This window comes from Perissodus microlepis, chromosome 2, assembly GCF_051167445.1.
Source record: "Perissodus microlepis isolate ML-2025 ecotype Zambia chromosome 2, ASM5116744v1, whole genome shotgun sequence".
Classification (NCBI taxonomy): Eukaryota; Metazoa; Chordata; class Actinopteri; order Cichliformes; family Cichlidae; genus Perissodus; species Perissodus microlepis.
Window position 1 is genome coordinate 16,932,934 of NC_140462.1, and position 21,013 is coordinate 16,953,946.

General features: G+C 38.9%; 1 protein-coding gene across 2 annotated transcripts; it reads right to left on the reverse strand.

Moving 5' to 3' along the window:
* Positions 1-34: 34 nt before the first annotated feature.
* Positions 35-19,472, reverse strand: ocrl (OCRL inositol polyphosphate-5-phosphatase). 2 transcript variants are annotated; one of them, XM_084950956.1, is made up of 24 exons: positions 19,035-19,472; positions 18,441-18,519; positions 14,988-15,079; positions 14,593-14,631; positions 14,154-14,267; positions 12,279-12,446; positions 11,946-12,189; positions 11,644-11,817; positions 10,978-11,079; positions 10,759-10,873; positions 10,470-10,586; positions 9,989-10,170; positions 9,662-9,773; positions 8,751-8,860; positions 8,215-8,350; positions 7,966-8,076; positions 7,722-7,887; positions 7,152-7,387; positions 6,407-6,430; positions 4,302-4,421; positions 3,270-3,354; positions 2,228-2,355; positions 2,014-2,125; positions 36-561 (listed from the first exon to the last, which is right to left on the reverse strand). In XM_084950956.1, the coding sequence occupies exons 1-24, from the start codon at positions 19,075-19,077 to the stop codon at positions 437-439; spliced, it is 2,934 nt and encodes a 977-aa protein (XP_084807082.1). In that variant the 5' UTR covers positions 19,078-19,472; the 3' UTR covers positions 36-436. The 2 variants fall into 2 exon arrangements, with proteins under 2 accessions (XP_084807092.1, XP_084807082.1); XM_084950966.1 differs by lacking the exon at positions 6,407-6,430 and having other exon boundaries at positions 35-561.
* Between the last annotated feature and the right edge of the window lie 1,541 nt (positions 19,473-21,013).

Consider the following 21,013-nt stretch of genomic DNA (forward strand, 5'->3'; position numbering starts at 1 on the left):
TATATATATATATATATATATATATATATATATATATATATATATATATATATATATATATATATATATATAGTGTTTTCACATTTATAACACTCACGGCTTAGGGGTTATTTTGGCAAAAGCACCTACATGAAGAAGTGTCAACTCTAGTCAGGAGGCACAGGTCCTTTAGGTCATCACAAAGTGCATCAGTTCAAACCTCTCCCAAATGCTTCCAAATCCTGCAACTTGTCCTATTGTGCATGGACTGAAGATATGACAGTTCTAATAAGAGTCTTCAGTACCTTACATATTAACACGACAGTTTCTAAAAGGTAGGGTGCAGAAGAACTGCACTGGTCTCCAGTAGATGTCAAAATACCAGGTCCTTTACAACCGAAGAGCCAGGCTGGGAATCAGCTCCAGGCCAAACTGACACCATAATTAACCCTCAATGTTACTCCTCATCTCCGGCCATTAGGAAACCCAGAACAAAATCGATGGCTTTCTGGCGCTCGTGTGACGTCTGCCTGCCCACAAAATTGGGAGGTGGTCGAATGAGGAGGCTGGCAAAGAGGGTAGCTAAGGTAAAAGAACAGGGGAAAAAAATGTCAGTGATTGAGATTGACCGCAAATAACAGGTCAACATTTAACATACAAAATGCAAATTTATTAGTTACTCACATTATGCATTTTAGGTCACAAATGTTTAATCTAATATATGGTTACTATTAGGGATGGGTATCGTTTAGGTTGCCAAACCGGTACTTTTGAAACGGTGCCGGTGCTTAAACGGTGCTCAAACCGGTGCTTAAAGAATGGAGAACACAAAATTGGTCCAAAAACCTCTCATGTTCAGCTGTTTTTTTGTAAAAAGATAACAATGTTAGCCTTTTCTGCAGCTATGGGGCATATATGGTATCACTCTTGGCTGGAAGCAGTGCTTAAACAATGGAAAACACAAACTTTATCCAAAAACCTCTCATATTTAACTGCTTTCCACTTTTTCTTTGGTCATTTTAGCCTTTTTGGCCAGGGTGAAGGGAGTATCTGCCATCAAACAAGAAGACCGCCGCATGTAACTATGATGATGTTTGCTAGTTCACCTTATGTGCATTAATGTAATAACGTGTTTAGCCTCCTCAACGTAAATTACACACGAACAACATTAAGCTACTCACGCAGAGAAGAACGGCTGCTGCTGCCATCATCATCCGTCATCATTTCTGCTACACTGGCAGGGCTAGGGGCCAGGACTCTACTCTTCGGTTTTTGGGGGATGTTGCAAACTCCGGGTCCGATAACAGGCAACCCACCCGCAGCAGATGTGCTCAGTGTGAGGTCTCGCAGCAAGCTATCAAATACGGCGCATTTCTCGGCTTTTAAAAAAAAACGCTATGCATCGCCAGGTGTTTCATCGGATTTGAGGTGTTACCTCCTTTGACAGTATCACAGTATCAGCTTAAAGCACTTGTTGCAGGCTGCTGAGTTTGCATCTTTTGCTGTGAAGTACAGCCAGACTTTTGACCGCTTCGCCTTGGGCATTTTTAATCTGTAGCTCTGCTCTAAAAGAACGTATGTACCTGGACCCGCCTACTATCCTCGGAAACGTAAAATGATTGGCTAGAATCTAAAGTGTATCACAGCTCAGGAAAAAAAAAGCACCGAAATAAAGCACCGAAATGTGCGCTGCTTTTCGGTCTGGTTACTACCGTTTATGACAGAACCGGTGCCATGATACCGGTACCCATCCCTAGTTACTATTGTATAAACTCAATCCAATACTGGCATTTTATTATATGAAGGCCTGGAAGCTCCATCTCTGATTTGGTTACAGCATAACTGTATTGTGGTGCACAATGTAATAGTTTATATATTTAACAATTTTAAAATTCACTGATTTGTGCTCTTAATTTGAAAAGATTCAATTAACTTAAATTAATATTGTCCTACTGCTAATTCAAAACTAAATGGTTGTGATGGAAGAATCTGCTTAAATAAACTCTGTATTATGATATATGGAGATGACCTTACCAAGGAGACTGGCTGTTAGATTGTTGTTCTGTGAGTGTTTGAGAAGTTCTTTCAGAAAGGCCATCAAGTAGCGAAACACATTGCGGTGAGCCCGGGGCAACTGGGAGATCAACTGTCAAAAATCAAGGTCAACACAGAGATTAACCACATCATAAAACGAACTGTACTCATCTGTACATGAACACGATGCCTCACTTTATAAATCAGACTGTACCTGTTTGCAGAGGCGGGTGTCGTTAGAGCAGTCTAGGCACCGTTGGTAGAGTTCATAGCACACCACTGGCTCTGGCAAAGCCTCCAAGAAGATCAGCAGTGCCTCAGCCACAGAGTGGTTACAACCAGCTACACCAACAGTTAAGAAAATTCTTGTAGTTCCATATTTTCACATCGTCTCTGAACTATGGAAGCCCGTTTCCGCCACTAAATAAAAACAAAACAGCTAGTATCCATAACTCGAAATTTCGAGTTATTTTCTTGAAATTTCGACTTATTAACTCGAAATTTCGAGAAAAGTAACTCGAAATTTCGAGAAATATAACTCGAAATTTCGAGAAATATAACTCAAAATTTCGAGTTACTTTTCTCAAAATTTCGAGTTAGCTCTGCCAATCAAAAATATACGTGAATGAGGTCGCTTTCTTGTTACCCGGAAGCATATGGCGCAGAGGAACGCGCACTCAAAAACGGATCCCAACAAATTGGCGCTTTCGCGAGTACGTTTGCTGATAGTAACACCATGTGATTCAGCTAATAACACAGGGATTTCATCATTTGTGAAGCCAGGCTGAAAACACTCAGCAATCTGTGCATTCACGACTGGATGTAATACCGGTAGCTTAGCTGTAGCATTTGTAGCTGAGAGCTTCAGCTTCCGGGTAACGAGGAAATGACGTCATTCACGTAGATTACTGATTGGCAGCGCTAACTCGAAATTTCAAGTTACTTTTCTCAAAATTTTGAGTTAATAAATCGAAATTTCGAGTTAATATGTCGAAATTTCAAGAAAGTAACTCGAAATTTCGAGAAAATAACTCAGAATTTTGAGAAAATAACTCGAAATTTTGAGTTATGATTCCTTTTTTTTTTTTTTAGTGGCGGAAACGGGCTTCCATACTGAACTCTGCTCCTGCCTGAACATCTTACTATCAGCTGTAAACCAGCTGACATAGATTTTAACACTTATTGCCATCAACAGATCACAAAAAAAAACCTGTTATGTAATCTGCTCTGTTTTTAGAACTGGCTTTATAGGATACGGATGGAGTCAGGGATGCTGGTGTCCAGACAGTCGATGATGCTCTGCAGCTCCTCCTGTAGGCCTGGTGTTTGAAATAAGTCCTCCTGAAAGACAACCAGGGACAAATGAGGAATATTAAGGCCTGATGTAGAAACAGACTGAAGGTTTCTGGCACTCCACCCACTTCCAAGGTGCATGGAGCTGAGAATAAAGTTTGAAGAAGCCAAAACACGTTGGTCAAACAATAATGTTCGTAACTATTAGTATTACTGGAGCTTCAAGCTCTTCGCATTGAAATTCATATGCCCTTTGTGTCTAACGCCTATAACTAAAAGGTCCTATTTATTGACTTCTTTTCCAGTCTTTTCCCTTCAGAGAAAAACAGACAACCTATATATGTTTGCCATTACTCAACAGACCATCTATTGCACTCGTTAATTATTCTACAGGCCAAAATAAAGAACTCAGAAACAAGAGTTATCTGAAAATGCACAAAACTAAGCAGGAGCAAGTTTTTCCTCAAACGGATGATATTTTAAGATAATGGTTTCACGGGACACTTTTGTTTTACAAAACACTGCATAAACGTATGAAACATTATCAGTAATTTCAGGTTATTCTAAGATAACAGTACCATTAAGTTTTTGCTCATCATTTGTATTTGTTGATGTTCCCTCTCTAAAATGCTTTTGTTTTTCAGTGTGTCAGTGGCCTTTTCAAGCGCACAGACATTCTCCAAAAGAGAGCTATCATACTAAGCTACTCTAGCAGAGTGCAACAATAATACTAGTAATAATAATCATAATAGTAATAACAACAATAATAATAACAACAATATCATCCACCTATAAATAAACACAGTATGTCCCCTTTAATAATATTATTTATCAAGTATGTCAATGAGGGTTTTTTAGCACAGTAATGTTAGCTTCAGTTGGCAATAAAGAAATGTATCAGACAGTAAGCACTGCAAGAATTTATGTAAATCTAAACTCTTTCCTAGAGGTGAAAAAATGTTGGCATATCCAGAAACGAGCTGAAGCTCTCTCACCTGATCACAGGACTTTGTGTAGAGGTGGTTGACCAGAATCCACACCTCCTTGGGGATCTTCAGAGGTTTGTCCTCAGTACCGGCTCCATCCACCATCAGGAAGTTCATCTTGGACTTTTCCTGTTTGGACAAAAATCAAAATGTCTTATTCTGACAAACAGTAGCAGAGTAATATTGTTATACAGTTTTTATACCGATTTGATCAGGTGTAACACATAATAATGGCTTCACATGAAAAATCACATCAATTAGTGTAGCAGTGAGGTCAGTATCATCTCTGGAGACTTGTATGAAAGCTATTTTACTCAGAGCTGGATATCACATCCTTTTTGTCACTGAAAATGGATCCCCAAGACTCACGAGAGACACCTAAAAATAACCCCAGCTACTGAGCCTGCACATGAGGGCAGAGGAAACTGGAGAGCAGCTGGGAAGATGCTAACATACAGAACTAATGTAATATGGTGTAAGAAGTATATTTACATTGTAATTAATCTTACAGCAATCAAGGCCAAAAAGCTTTTACATAAAATGCATTACATTGCGCCAGTGTCAAGAAAATGGAGCATGCTTATATTCTAAGTGGTTCTCTGTTTCCCATTTTCACTCATCAAGTCATAAAAAGGAAGAGGAGGTCTGCAGTTAGACTTCATATGAATGTCTCAGCTTCAACACTCCCTCTCATCAGCTTCAGTCATGTGCATAAAGGAGCTGTGCAGCAAGGCAAGCCTGCTGTGAAATGAGATTTACTGTGTCTGACTTTCACCAGGCTGATGTTTCCTCTCTGCTCTCAATGGCCCATGAAAGATTTAATAGGCGACTAACCCCCCACACACAATCACACTCAGAGTATAACCAAACTAAAGCTTTGTCCGGTCTCTGATTGCCTGTGGATTACCAAATGCTGCCTGTGTCAGCGCTGGGAGATGTGAGACGAGCACACACTAATTCACTTTCTGATTAGCTTCTAAGGGTGTGTACTGATTAAAAATGGTAGCTGAACAAAAATAAAGGATACTTATACTTGACTAATCGGCAGCCATCTACTGAGTATGTTTAAAATAATCCTTATTTACAGTATACTGAGCACTGACGCAGTCCCTCGGCTTCCACTGACAGAACCAAAAGCTGAGCGCTTCAAACCGGCATTCTTTCTAATGACCACCAGGGGCGACTCATGAGGTTGCAAAAAGACTTCTAGTTGTATAGCTGTAGCTTCCTCGCTCTGTGACACCAGCACACACTTTTCTGACAACTTTATGGGCTGAGTCACTAGTTTGATGTCATAAAAACATGTAGAGTCAGAATGGAGGATTATTCTGATTATGTTTATTGGCTAATGAATTGTCAACCACAGGTTGCTAAACGGCACTCTGTGTCTACAGTTTCCCAGTTTAAGTTTTCATTTTCAAAACGCAGGGAGTTCAATGATGAAAACACTCTGTGGCTTCATAATCAAACTTCACTAACCAATGGATGGCATCCTGGTAACGTGTGTCTTTTATACTGTGTATAGCTCATACATCGTTTCAAACAAGCTATGTAAGCTCCATTCATTTTCAGTCAGTTTTCTTCCGATTTGCTACCCATTACAAACAGATTCGTGCAGTAGGTGGCTGCTGTCTTAGTAAATTATTGAAAAGAAATTCTCTTTCTCTCTGACATCATAAAGATCCACTAGCAGAAAAAACTGTCTGAATCTTTATAGCCGTCTCAAACCTGGGATTTTGGCTCTCAGTGATTACATGCAAAGTCTGAAATGCCGACACAATTCAGGAGCTGGACACAGATCATATTTTTTTTCATTAAAAATCACTTCTTTTCATGATCAAAGTCACTGATTAATTTTATGTCCACTGGCAAAAAATGGTTCACCTCTGTGAAATCTGCTGTGTTATAAAGCTGGAAAAAGTTCATCCTCATACATAACACACATTAATAATGGGACTGACCTTTATAGTATAGGAACCAGTTTCTATATATAACATGAACAAAGAGGGAGATTAATAATGCCCCATAAAGCTGATAAAAGAGGTGGTCTTGTATCTCAACTTAAAGTGACCTTGTTGTGCCTGATGTGATCAGTATCCGTGTTAATATTTTACCTTCTCCATGTAGCTGTCCTCTCCCTGAGCAAGAAGTCAGCCCACAGCCACAGTGAAGAGTTGGAAATGAATGATCGAGGCAAGAAGAGGCGATGAAGAGAAACAAAGGAGGAAAGAAAGTAGAGAGAAGCACCAGGGATAAACAGAAAAAGTGTCAGAAAAGTGACAGATTCTGGATTGTTTTGTTTTTTTTGCACAAATCATTTGATCAAATCAGTAGTGCAGCAGGGAAAATGAAAAAGCTTAAAGTAGAGCTAAAGAAGTACTCAGTGATAGTAGTTCTACATCCCAAACCCAGATCAGATTAGATCAAAATAGCATAATAGAAGCAGACAGAGGAAATCATGTAAAGTTAGAGGAGTCTATTTATATGAAAGAAACTAAAGTGGGTCTAAGCTGAGCCAGTCTTTCCTTTTCTTTAGGAGCTCCCTTCCTATGTTTTTGCCACTTCCTTGTTCCCTTGGCCCCTCATAGCCAGAAATATAGTTTGAGATATTTTACACTCTCCAAATATAGGCTCTCTCTGTGACTGAGTTTACCCTACGAGACAGAAGAACCCCTGATGCCTCCTAGCCCAGGGTTCAGGTTGTTAAAAAAAAAAAAAAAAAAAAAACTACTCTATCTGCTGTGTGCAATCAGTTTGAACAAATCTCAGGAAAATATGTCTCTGTTCACTAATCCTATCTGTTTACACTGTACTAAAAGCATCCGTCTCTTCAAGATTGCCAGACTAGCTTCCTCTTACCAGGTCAATGAGTTTGGTAATGGGGATTTCTCTGATGGGCTTCTTCATGCGGCACAGAGTCTCCAGCGAGGTGCCAAAGCAGCTGGGCAGGTAATTGCCTGAGATTGTAATAAAGTAGTCTTTGCCACGGTCCAGATGAAGCACCAGGATGTCCTCTATTTTGTCTTCTCCAGAGTTGAGCAGCGTGACAGAGTCTTTACTGACATACACCTCCAGATAGATCTCCAGGGTCTCATCTGTTCAAGACAATAAGGGAGGATTAGTGCAAACTCTCGTGCAGGGAAAACGTGTTTTTAACTGTGCCTCAATGATCTACTTTTTACTTATACGGGGCATAGAGAAGTGGTAAACTCATTTTTAACAAAATTAACATTAAGTGCATTTAACAGCTAGTGATCATTAAAAAAAAAAAAAAAAAAAAAAAAAAAAAAAAAAAAAGGACACAACGAGATGCATTCAGTACCAGTTGTTAAACTACTTCACAGATCTTGGTTATAGGTCTAAAATTTGAACCAACAAGATTAAGGAGTTTAACAAAGTAAGAGTGTTATTGGGATCTATGGGACTCACTTGGATCCAGCATTCCATCGCTGGGCTCAGCACGCAGCCAAGGCTTGCAATACTGCGAGTCATTAAGTTTGGGGATGAAGGCAAAGTGACAGGGTACCTGCCCATCATTTTTTATTAGGAAGCGCTCCTTTTGAAGCTGCCTGAACTTGACATTCTCAAATGTAAACTGCAGAGCAAAGGAAGAGAAGCAAGATTATATTAAGAATAAACTTAAGACAGACCCATAGTTTAACAGTACTCTTACCTCTCTCCTGCTTAGAGAAACAGATGGAAGGCAGTCATTTTCCATCCTGTCCATTGCACGAACAATCTCCTCAAACACCTTCTTGTGGCGTTGCTCATCTACCACCTTCACCTGTTACACAAACGCATATTTCAAACCTCGTGAATGCAAATATTAATGTAATTTTTATTCATGCAATAGCATTTGTTTTGTGTAAAAAACACATGAAACGCAAGACTGCCAGCTTTATGTGACTGCAGAGATCCTCACCCCTATACCAAAGAGGGAGCTGACGGGCTTGTGATCGCTAGTTTGCATTCTCATGTGACTCCGGTATGCTAGCTGCTTGACACTGCTGCCCCTCCACAGGATTCTGTCACACCAAGCTGGGACTCTGCACTTCCCACTGCAGGAAACAGGCACAGTTTCAGAAGCCAAGTCAGAAATCTCACAAATACAGTAATGCTGACACTGTATGTTAGTGTAACAAAAAGGCCGGGGGAAAAACAGTGTAATCAGGATTCAAAATACGATATTTTATTCAAGAAAAACAGAACACCACAACTGAAGCAAAGAACTGAATTTATACAAATATGTGACGTGTCCGGTCTATCTGAAAACCCTTTCAACCCTCACACTGTAGTTTAACATGGGTTATATGTATGATGACCTTTGGTTACTTTTTTCTATGAATAGCAAATTTGGACAAAAACAAACATAAAAAACAAACAAACAAACACAAAAAAAAAACAAAACAAGAAAAAGCTTCTGTGTTTGCTATATTCAACAGAGGGACGTGGCTTTACCTGGAGTCCCATCGATCAGTTTTAGGGTCAAACTTGTATGTGGGAATGAAGGTAATATCCCCTTCCATGAAGTCTGTGAAGGCCTTCTTTGTCTGCCTCTGAACGTTCAGCTACAAATTAGAAACAGGAAAATATTGTTTATTCAAAAAGTCAAAACAGAGCTCATCTGCTTGGAAATAAATAGGCAAAAGAAACTGAAAGATTACACAACCTGACAGTAAGTAATACCAGTGTTTGACAATCAGCTTCCCTTATTTCTTTTCCCAGTTTATATTTATCAAGAAATACTTTGTGTTTTAATTTTTCCGAACTTAACAGTCAGATTGACATCTGACAAACTGCAAACATAAGCACAGTCTACTTACCAAGATAAGCACGGTTTTATTTACATACTAAGAACTGAACAACTGCAGATAAGAATCTGACAAGGATAAAATTAAAATACACCCATAGGTCACTTTATTATCTACACCTTGCTAGTATCAGGTTGGACCCCATCACCTGCACCAACAACCATGCCATGTCACTTACAAAAAAAAAAAAAAAAAACTTTCTTCCCTACTCTGATTCTCAGTTTCAAAATCAAATCCAAATCTTTATCTATATCTATGTATATCTCTATCTATCCATCTATATTTAGTTAGATATTTGCATTGATGAGCGAATGAGCATCTAATAGTGGCCAGTGAGTGGACATTTTTAACTTCTTTTATGCTTGTTCCGAAAACTTTAAAATTACAAGCGAGGGTAAGAAGCAGTGAGGGAGGCATTTTTCTGTTCCTAACAGTAAAAAAATAAAAAATAAAAAAAGAGGAACTGTCCCTGTTTTTAAATGTTAAAAGGCAGCCAAAACAGTAGTGAGATTTATGTCACTTTCACAGGAAACATTGAGCAAGGTAACAGTTTCTTACCTGATCATACTCCTGAAGCTTCTTTAGATCACCCTGAACAATGAATTGTTTGACGTCAGCAGCATCGGTAATAAATAGACGATAGTTTAGGTCCCCGAGCCAGATTACAACACTAAAACACACCAAAGAAGCAGAAAGCGCTTTAAATAGCATCTTTGTAATGAATATGATGATTCAGAAATCAGAGATTTGTAGTTTCATTACAAAACTGGTTATGTAATGTTACTGTAACAGACTAAATTAAAGGAGTGGTAAACAAAACCTAAGGCTCACAGTAAAGTCATCCACTGCACATTATTTCTGGATGCGAATGACTGAGGCACTCACTCGTGCTTGACGATGCTGAGAGGAGGGTAGTCCAGTAAGTGGAAGGTCATGCGTGCACATATGTCTTTATAGTCCTGATTGCGGCGCTCAAAGTCTTCCACATGTGCTGCTAGATGGGAATTGACGATGCAGAAGCTAGTGTTGTGGAAAACAAACCTCACTGCTACGCCTCCTTTGTTCCCCTGAAACATAAATAAAACAAGAACGACTTATTGACATTCAGGTAAATAAACCCAGGTAGGATATCAATGCAAACTGCAGATAACGTGTTTAGTATTTAATTAATCCAAAACAGTGATCCAACAACTTCACGTTCATTAAAAATGTTACCCAAGAAGCTAAAAGTGCAAGATAGCAGGGATATCTCACAGTCAGACAGTTTACATACTCATCATGATCTTTGATACTTCAATAAAAAAAAAAAGTCATGGCTCATTTATGGTTTTCAGCCACGTTGTATTTTGTCTTAGTGTAAACATACCATTTTTCCCATGATTCCTGTCCCCACGTGCTCAGCAGCCACATCTTTTATGTGATTCTTGTATGCCTTTTTTACATAAACTACAAGCATCATCCCAACGAGTCGTATGATCCGAACCTGAAGAAATAAAAAATGAAAATTCATATTTTTACCCACCTACTCATCAATATGGCAGGATGCATGTGCAAAGTGGAGGAGTTAAACTTATTCCATTGTGTTTTCCTGTTGTGTTCCACATTAGGGCTTTACTTTTTAGTCAACTCATCTTTTAGAAAGTCTCTCTGCTCACCCTCTTGTACTTGGCTTTTGAGTGCAGGCTTCTCTCCACAGCATCGACCCACAGCTGCTCTTTGGATGAGTCCATGTAGAAGAAAGCCTCAGTGCTCAGGTCCAATTCTTGAAAACTAGAAGCATAACCCAAATCATCACACTTACAACATGAGAATAACATCATGACATGATTTTTTTTTCTTGCCAAAAATGTACTGTATGATGATTTCTTACTGACCCGAGAGCATATATATCTGGAGGTTCAGGGTCACAGCAGAGCCACGGCTCGAGGCTGCTGTCTGGAGACTGACCGTTCACATTCCACGTACCTGTGAAAAACCTACGAAACATACAGTTTATATATTTAATGCCAACAAAAGTAGTATTCTTCAGTTTTTGGTTTATGTTCACTTTCAGTTAAGTTTCCAGAGTGGATTTGCTCTTGCAATCAGTGCTAGTTTCACCCCGGGGGAATAGATCGATCGAACCAATACAGCAATGCAATTCTACCAGATGTGCAGCAGCATGTTTCAGATGTAACTTTCCACTCAGTGTTATGGAAATGGTGAAGAATCTTTTTGGTTTGTTTTGTTTGTTTGTTTGTTTGTTTGTTTGTTTGGTTGGTTGGTTGGTTTTTTTATAGAAGCTCAGAAGCATAGAGCAGAAGTCCAGCAGACTAAAAATGGTATAAAGAATCGGATCAATCTTTGGTTCAGACCTCGTGCAGATTAAACATGTGATTTGAAGGCACATAAAAAGCAAAGGAAAATAAAAAATCATCAGAGACAAGCACCTAGTGTATTTTTTCTCATTTCTAAACTAAACTATAATGTCTAAATCATATTTTCACACATAAGTTTTTTCTTCTTATCAAAACAAAAAGAAATTAATGAATTCCACTTACTTGAAGGGCCGGATATCCACATACTCGTTCTCCTTCTTGCCCAGGCGGTGTTTGATTAGGTATTCTCTCTGACCTGCCTGGGTGGAGAACATGGCCTGTCTCATGCTGTTAGTGGTGGGGCTTTCACACCAAGATGGTGGCCTGTCTGCACGGTCAAACCCTGACCTAAAACTACTGAAAAAGCAGGGGGAAAATACTTTCAAACCAGCAGTATTATGGACAGATTAAACATTTTGCTTGCTAATAAAAAAATAGTTTTAATGTACAGTAAATCTACTTAGCTGTGACAGAGGTTAACTTACTCTGACTTGCTGCTAGTGACTGAGGAGCTGTCTTTGGCCTGTAAGGAGGCAGCTCTGTCTTTAGGGACTGGAGCAGGCCGCGGAGGATTGGATGGAATAGAAGAAGCTTTGCGAGGAGGTAGTGGAGGGAGAGGTGGAGGCTCCCTAGAGGCAACTATGCGATTCTGGTGATTTTTCTTTTCTTCCACTTGGAAAGTGTGGTTGTTCTCAAAGCCAAAGTCTGGAACAAGTGACTGAATTGGATCTTCAGACAGAGAAAGTTAAAAACAAAAGTAAACTTAAAAAGAATTAAGACTTTTTTGTATCAACTATTATGAGTGCTTTTATTCTTACTTGTGTTATTCAGAGTTGTTGGAGTGTTGTTATTAAGACTGGGGGGCACTGCACTAGTGGGTTTGGGTGGGTTAGCTGTCTTAGCAATCCTTTGTGGAGGGACAGGTACTGGAGTTCTCTGTGGTGTTGGTGTAATGGGCTCCATCGCTGTTGGTTTGGCAGGTTTGACTAAGAAAGTCAATTATCAGCGTTAGATGGCAGCACAAAAGAGCAAAATCGAGCTTCTTAATACATGTCCCCGTTGAGATGAAAAGGATCAGAACCAAAATTTAGTCAGCATTATTTCTACAAGATAAGCAACTTAAAATAAAAAAACACCTGCGTAATATAATCAAGTGTAAAACGAAAAGAGATGTGGTCTTGGAAACAGGGGCAGAAAGTCCACATTAAACATCCTGTTAAGACGAACAGCAATCACAAGAGAAACGTCATCACATGGACATGCGCCTTATGACAAGAGCAATAACGAAAGGGTTTCTGGTACTTCTTTTACTGAAGGATATGATGAGCATTAACCAGCAAATGACGGTAAACTGGATGAACAGGTTCTGAGAAATAACAGCTCCTCAGAGTGCCACCACCATCCTGCTTCAAAATATTTGTCACAGCAAGATGTTGGTCATTGAGCTCGTAACCAAAACGCTGATTCAAAAGCCAGGGAGGATGTTTAGTTAGGGTGTGTACGGGTTAAACTCTTGGCCAGCTGGACTACATTTTCCAGCACATTAACTTGTGTCTCTACTGCATTTTTGAAAAACAGGCAAAAGGAAAAGCAAAAGACTTTTAAAGCCACGGTTTAAACACAAAAGCAATTAGGAAAAATCCATGTAAATTAGACCGTTTTTTAATTCACTTTGTATATAAATTAAGGAAATAACAGATCTTCTTTTACATTTATGTCACACTATAATACAAACCACTCAAGGCATGCAAGGCCATTTCCTTGTCTTGTATTTTTGGATGCAAGTGCACACGCTGGGTTTTTCTAAGAGTGCGTTCTACAAAAACCTGTCAGCTACAAATGCATGACATCTATAATCTGTGTGGAACAGATATAATCATGAACCTCAGAAACAAGCAAGGGGGGAAAAAAACAAATACAAAGCTTTGTTTTATAGGCAGCTGGCTGGTTACTTATACGTAAAAAGACTTCACAGCTTCAAATTTAATACACTTTGACTGTTTATGATTTTAAATAAAACAAACACACACATCCTGCAGTGCTTTACACGTCTCCACCCTGGACTTACGTGTACAGATTAGGTCATGTAACTGAATACAATTATCCCAGTGTTCTTAGCCAAAAGGCTGCCAGGAGTTCAACAATGGCATGTGAATTACTTCTATACATCCAGCTTCCTAGAAGCTCTTCTCTCCAGTTAAGATATCCAGATAAAATGAAGATAAACTACGGATGGGTGTGGATAAGATTACTTTATTACTTCTTTCAGCACTCACAGTGAGGTGCAGACCAAAGCAAAAGCAACACATGAACACCATTCAATATAATCTCCTCATGCTCCCAGCATAACAGAGGCTTATAACATTTAAGACCTTTATACATTGTAAGTATATGTGAACACATCTGGCCACAGCTTATAAGGCTAAAAACGTAAATCTAAGAGTGAAATCACAATAAACAAACAAAGTTTATTGTCCTTTATTGCTGCATTCAAAGAAGTGGGCTTGCACCCATGGAGGTGGATCTGATTTCAAAAACTGAGGCCAAGTAGTCTTTCCACCAGTATGTCAGCAGCAAGAATACACAGGAAATGAGCAAGAGGTGTAATCCACCCTTTGTACATAAATGTTAGATGAGTCATTAAATAATTAACTATCCCACTGCTTTAGATGACTGAAACAGTCGCGTCTTACCTACTGGTTGAGCACTCTTCACCTGGGTGAGGAAAGTCTGAGTCCGATCATCATCCTGCAGTTCCAACAGCAGCTCTGGGGCTTTTTCTCCTTTGATTCGTACTTTAACGGAAGCTTGAGCAGGAAACAGAAAGCACACATCCTTAGACTTTGCAAACTGTCCGGCAAACAAAACAAATTGATTTAGAAGTGAACCAATTCAGCGTTCTTTCAGAAAACCCTGACAACTCATGACCTGAGTGTACTACTAAATAAAGACATTAAGCTGCAGGCATGCTCTAACAATGCAGTAAAACTAGACAGGTGTTGTGTTATAATTAATGTCATAATTCACCTCTGAAAGCCTGGCTTCCAACATCTTTTTATAAGATCTTTTACACATTATATTGACTCAAATCTCATATCAGAAGAGAAAAAGAAAAAAAACAAAACTACTTACGATCTACTGACAAATCAATAAGAAGAGCTTCTTCAGCTTCTGAAAGGAAAAAAATGAGAGCTTAAATAGTGCCATTCAAATAGTCTGCAGAGGGAAACTTAGTAGTGCTGTTACAAGTATTTCTACAGGTTTTTAATGTTGACCACTGCTTACCATACTGTGACAGTGTGTGGGAAATTTTTACACTTTCTCATTAGGTGCAATGGAAAAGCTCCTTTCACTTTTACTTTTGGTGCTGTGATATTGACTAAACATTACCTTCACATGGAATAGAGGTCAAAGAAAGTGAGGTGTGACGGAGAGGGCTCACAGAAAAATACACAAACGTATCCTGACTGATTATACTCAGGATATAAAACAAGAGAAAAATAGAGAATAATAAAAGGGTCACATACCTCGTACAATTTCAAACTTAGCATTGATGGGTATCGATAGCTGAGCCACTGGACGAGACACAACAGCATCAGGGTTGGCTAAAACACCCAGTCTGGATCAAAACAGTACAAACTCCCACTTAAAATCAGCTCTGTGGTGCTTAATATCACATAAGCTTAGAAGTAAATCCAACTAAAACACAAGAAACATACAGACAACCTGCAGCAATATAACCCTCTTATAACGGCCATTCTTTTGCAATTAGCAGCAAGTTTCATGCAACATTCAGTATGGAAATATTAAAGTCAACATCTGAGATTCAATGCTGGTAGATTAGTGATAGACTATAACTATCAAGTGATTAAAACAAGCACATGCACACATGCAAAACGTATGTCTATCTGCAGTTAAAGATTAACAAACAAACAGTGTGTGTCATTCGGGTTTTGCTGACAAAAGTCCACTGGAGCCGCACAAGCTTTACGTCAATAAACATTCAGCTTAATCGGCTTCAAGTCCGTGATGTGGTTTGATGTAGGCAGGCTCATTTTTTCCTTTCTAACAATTGCTGACTAACAATCGGGGTCAACACTGCGCTCAGGAAACTGCCCACGCTTCCCCTCCACTTCACCATAAGTCGAATTGCATATAGTGAGAGGAAAATGATTCAGCCATGCGAGAAAAAAAAAACTTGTCAGAGGAACTCGGCGTTGACCAGAATCAACGTCTGACATTGAAAATTACACAATCGACAACCGAGAAAATCGAAAACCCCTCAGGGGAACATAAAAAAATACTACAATGACAATACAACACAGAACAATGAATAAAATATGTGGCGGACCTCACGATGCTCAGATTTGTCAAACGTATATATCTGACTTTCTAGTATCCATTTCTATTTAACCAACTTTGGATGTCTAAAATCTTTAAAAAATAACCTTAATCACTCTGGGTGTAGCACCTCTACTATAGCTGAGAGTATAGAAAACACCAAACTGCGGCAAATACACAATTCCTCATTATTGTAAATGAAAACAGTGAGCTGGCTAAGAAGACAGAGGTCCTCACCTAATAGTTTGCTCAATAAAATCTAAAAAAAAAATTAAGCATGGCTTTCTTTAATGCCACGAAAATGCCTAAAAATTAATATTGATTAATATCTTTATCAGCAAATATTTTAAGCATTTATTATTAGATGTGACTGGAAATCTGATATATGCAAACTTTATGTCCTGGTGACGATTTAAATTCAAGTTTCTTGAGCCAATCATTTTAACAACCCGAATAAGTGGTGTCTGGGGGGACTTTGATGAAAGATTTAAAGATTAAAGCTGACACAGGATCTGGTTATCTAGCCATTTCTCCCTGTAATGACTAGTTTAGTGTGTTTTTTAATAGAGTTAGTTGAGCATGTAGCTTGTGTGCACATGTGAGTATCATTACAGCCTAGGAAGCAAAGGAATTCTAGATAATCTGCAGTGAGCTGCCTGCTGGTGCAAAAAAATGCTTAACAACCCAAGCCACAGTGACAATTTAAAATAACCCCACACTGTCACAACATAACCTGAACAAATGCTAGGGGTGTAAAAAGTACACAAACTAAGTGTTACACACAAGTTGTTGAGTAAACTCTAACTAGGAAGTGGTGTGGTATGTGTGGAGCAAGTTTACATCAGCTGAATGGACTTGAACACTCAACCATATCACCACAGCCCCGCGGGCAGCATCGTCCTTATAAGTGTCCTTCTGAGCTCAGATGAAGAGCTCCATGAAGAGTCACTCAAACTGCAGCATTCACTCTTTTAGCTGTGCTGCATGACATCTGACACTAAAAATTTCTGACTATGTTATGTTGCATTTGTTTCAGATTCTCTGGCGGTTTGCACTTTGCTTTTTTTTTTTTTTTTACATTTAGCCTAGGAAACTATAAAATCTACAAAGAACGAAATCCAGGAAATCTGGATAGATATTTTACAGTGAAAACATAGAAACAGAAACATACTGAGGCACTCTCTCAGGTAAAATCAAATCAGGGACCATGAGAAAGCCTGAGACAGGAATCCCCCTACTTTTAAGTAAGTCTTATCTTATCATTTTACCTGAAGGTAGCCAGTAATTTTTTATGATTACATGTACCACATAAAATCTATCAATTATTCCTGGATTATTTTTCTTTGTACTTCTTCCTGCCCCACTGAAGAGCACTTCTCAGATCATTCCTCATAGCCATGCATCATTTCCCTTTTCTTATTGCAAGATCTATTGGTTAGATAACGCCCAACCCTAAAAAGATAATCCATCTACACTCAACAGGCCCTTTGCTAGGAACACCTTGCAAATATTTGGCTAGACCCAGTTTTGCCTTCAAAATTAATTCTTTATATATAGACACAACAAGATGCTGGAAAAATTTTGCTCCATATTGGCATGACAGTATCACACAGCTACTGCAGATATGTCAGCTTCACATCCATGATGCAACCCTCCTGTTCCAACAAATACCAAAGGTGCTCTATTAGATTAAGAGCTGGTGACTTTGGAGGCCATTTGAGTACCAGTAAACTCACGGCCATGTTAAATAAACCAGTTTGAGATGACTTGAGTTTTGTGACATGGTCTGCTATCCTGCCTGAAACACCCGTAAGAAGATGGATACACTGTATCAGCAACAATATGCAGGAAGGCTGTGGTGTGTAAATGATGTTCAGCTCTCTGTGTTTAAAGATCCTCTTCTGCATACCTTAGTTGTAATGAGTGGATATCTGACTTAATGCAGCCTTCCTGTGAGCTAAAAGCAGTCTGGCCATTCCCTTCAGACTTATGACAAGGCACTTTTGCCCACAGAACTACAGCACACTGGATATTTTCTGTTTTTCAGGCCAAACTTTGTAAACACTAAAGATGACTGTGCTGGAAAATCCCAGCAGATTAGCAGTTGTTAAAATACTCAGACCAGCCCATCAGGCACCAACAACCACACTACAATAAAAGTCACATAAATAACCTCTTTTTCGTGTTCTGATACTCAGTTTGAACTTCAGCAGGGTTTCTTGACCATATTTACATGCCTAAATGCACTGAGTTACTGCCATATTATTAGTACCTAACCAAGTGGCCAGTTAAACTATATAATTATCCACCATCCTGCCAAGTACTCAGTGTGACACTATCATGGCACACACCTTTCTGACCTAACAGAGTGTATTTTGAACCATACCAATATCACAGCAATTGTGGGTCAGAGATAGGAGGAAACATAAAAGACAAACCCAGAGTTGGGCAGACACCTCAGATATGCTACAAACCACAGCTTTACAAGCTCTCACAAACCTAGGGTGCTGCAGTAAATGCCTAAGAGTGTTCAAATTGTTTCGACAACTCATTACCACTACTTATGGTTCTCAATAAGTTTATCTACTGCTTGACAAAAATCACATTGTTTTTCAGTCATTTGGCTCATTGATACTTACATAAACTCTCCACCGCGTTCAATTAGTGACAGGAGTCTGGGCTCCTTCTGGCCAGACCTCAGCTCCAGGCATTTTACAGTGTGAGCAGCACAATCAAGGAATTATTGTGACTGAGAATGAGAAACTAGTGACTGTCACGCCAGGCTTTGTAAACTGAAATTACACTACAGATACACCGAAGGGTTAGAACAAGCCATGCCAGTTAAAAGGTGGGCAACTTAAGGTTATAAATGAAAACAGCAGGAGGTGGGACAAAGCACCGCAGATGCTGGGTTTGCTGGTGCCAGTGCAGATAATATTTTTAGCTTAAGGATGTAAAGGTGTAAGGATGGCCAACGTTATTCTGTACAAGTGATTTGAATTAGCGTCAATAGCATGACACTGGGCATATATCTGTGCGGTTAGTAATGAACTGGATTAAAAGTGAGCTGTAGCTACTTTATAACATGATTAATTAAGTGCACGGTTACTGAATATCTCCATATTACTGAATTACTAACGTTGCCTAATGGGCTTCACTAAAAGCTAACGTTAGCCAACAAGCTAAAGCAAAAAAAAAAACAAAACAAAAAATACCATAACTCAGAAAGGATATTGCCAAGCATTCCTCGCTGCATATCCCCAAAGAGGAATCCATTCTTACCGAGAGGAAATAAATATCAGTTTATCATTTGGGTTTATATCACTTCGGTGCGGACGTCAGGGCAGGGAAAGTTAAACCTCCACCCGGCGCTGCGGCCTCCTTCCGGGAAGCTTGGCTGCTAATGCTAAACGCCAGCTGATGATGTTGTTGTTGTTGTTGCTGCTGCTGCTGTTCCCGGATAGTATTAAAAATATCACAGTTAGAAACTTTAAAAAGAAAGAAGGAAACCCCGGCTCTTCTCGTGTCCCCGTGAATGCCAGAGAGCAGGTTGCACAGGCTACATAGCTTTAGCTGGCAGTTTTATGATTTAGCCGCATATGCTACAGCACAGACTTGATATGTGGTGGACTCCCTCCTCCTGCCGCTTCTCACCCTGTTTAAGGACTCATCATCCTGGTTTTTTGCGGCAGTTGGCTTCGAGTATGAGCTTAATAACGCCATCTTCTGCCTCGGAGTGCAATGCTAAGTGAGTAAGCCTCCCAGCCCTGACACATATAATGAAAACCCTGCGACATCGTGTGGTAAAACAATATTATCTGCATATAATTTACGTTCCAGTTTCACACATCCTCTTTGGGGGATTAAAAATGTCCGCATCTAAACAATCCATTCAAATTTGGCCTGCATCCTTCGATGTCTTCAATACGCTGATGATTTACTTGTCAAAACTGAGAAACCACATTTAAAAAATGGCCATATAAAGATTTAGAATATGTCAAATTTGACCTCCGAGCTCTAAGTTAAATAGACTGATTTTCACGTCAAAGTAATATTGCTTTAGAACTATTTAAAACTATGTTTCTTTAATTTACAACATATAGAAATATAGGGATTCTAAATATTAGACCTCATTTCCAGTTCAAATAAGATAAAACTTATACTGTCTTTTATCTTTAAAACTTTACATAACATTCTGTGTTTGTACTGGCAAAATTTAGGAAAGGATACAAGTATATGGTGATTCTAAATATCACATTACAGTTTGCATTCAAACATCAGTCACATTTGACCTCAGTTTTACATTTCACAACAACTGAAGGTGTGTTATATCTTTAAATAAAGTATTTTTTAAAGAGAAAGAAAATGAGCTGCCTAGTTAGTTAGAATATACTATAGTATGTAGTATTATATAATAAGCTCAAGTCAAATCAATACGATCAGCCATTACCTACTCTTACACTACAAACTTTGTAACGTATGTGTTAAATGAACAACAACAAAACCCCCAAAATGAATATACACAAAATACAATACTATTCCTTTTTAAAAAAAAACACTTCCCAGAGAGTGCCCTGCGTTGGTGGAGGTTTGTGCTCTTGGAGAGCTTCTTGTCAAATAAAGTATTACCTACATGCTAAAACTGAGGGGTGTCCTAGTTTTGGAGAAAATTGACCACCTTCACTTCATTATTAACCTATAATGACATTATTATTACAGAGGCATAATGCCAATGAGTCAACAATGCAAAAAATAAATAAAATAAAAATACAACAAGGTACCACATATTTGGATAAAGCTACCATAAGTAGTAGTAGTCTTCAGAACAAGCTATGTGCAGAAATGGGGCGGGGGCAGGTTTCATCCGCTTTGACTTGTGACCCCTTCAAATTAAGCAGTCTTCATCACACGGTATGTCATGTAATAGAGAAGTTTCACCAACAGTCTTTTCATTCATCCCAGACTGTGATTTTAATGATTATAATGACTTCAGCTGAACTGTACTCACAGTTTAAACACTGATTCTTTCCCTGTGGGCTCAAATTGTGGTCAAAAATATTTTTGATCAGTTTTGTACTTACAAAACTGCAGTAAGTACTGCAATTCTGTTCTCTGTTCTCTGATTGGATAGTTAAATTTGTGATTGATATGACATTGACCAATCAGCTGAAAGGAAGAAAAATCGGGTCAAAATTCGTACTTGTAAGTTAAA

Excerpts from the sequence above, each read along its gene's own strand:
- ocrl (XM_084950956.1), bottom strand. The coding sequence starts at position 19,077 with ATGGATTCCTCTTTGGGGATATGCAGCGAGGAATGCTTGGCAA. Across the intron at positions 12,190-12,278 it reads AACAACTCTGAATAACACAA|ATCCAATTCAGTCACTTGTT; the intron begins GTAAGAATAAAA and ends CTCTGTCTGAAG. Across the intron at positions 562-2,013 it reads TCTAACAGCCAGTCTCCTTG|CTACCCTCTTTGCCAGCCTC; the intron begins GTAAGGTCATCT and ends CTTTTACCTTAG.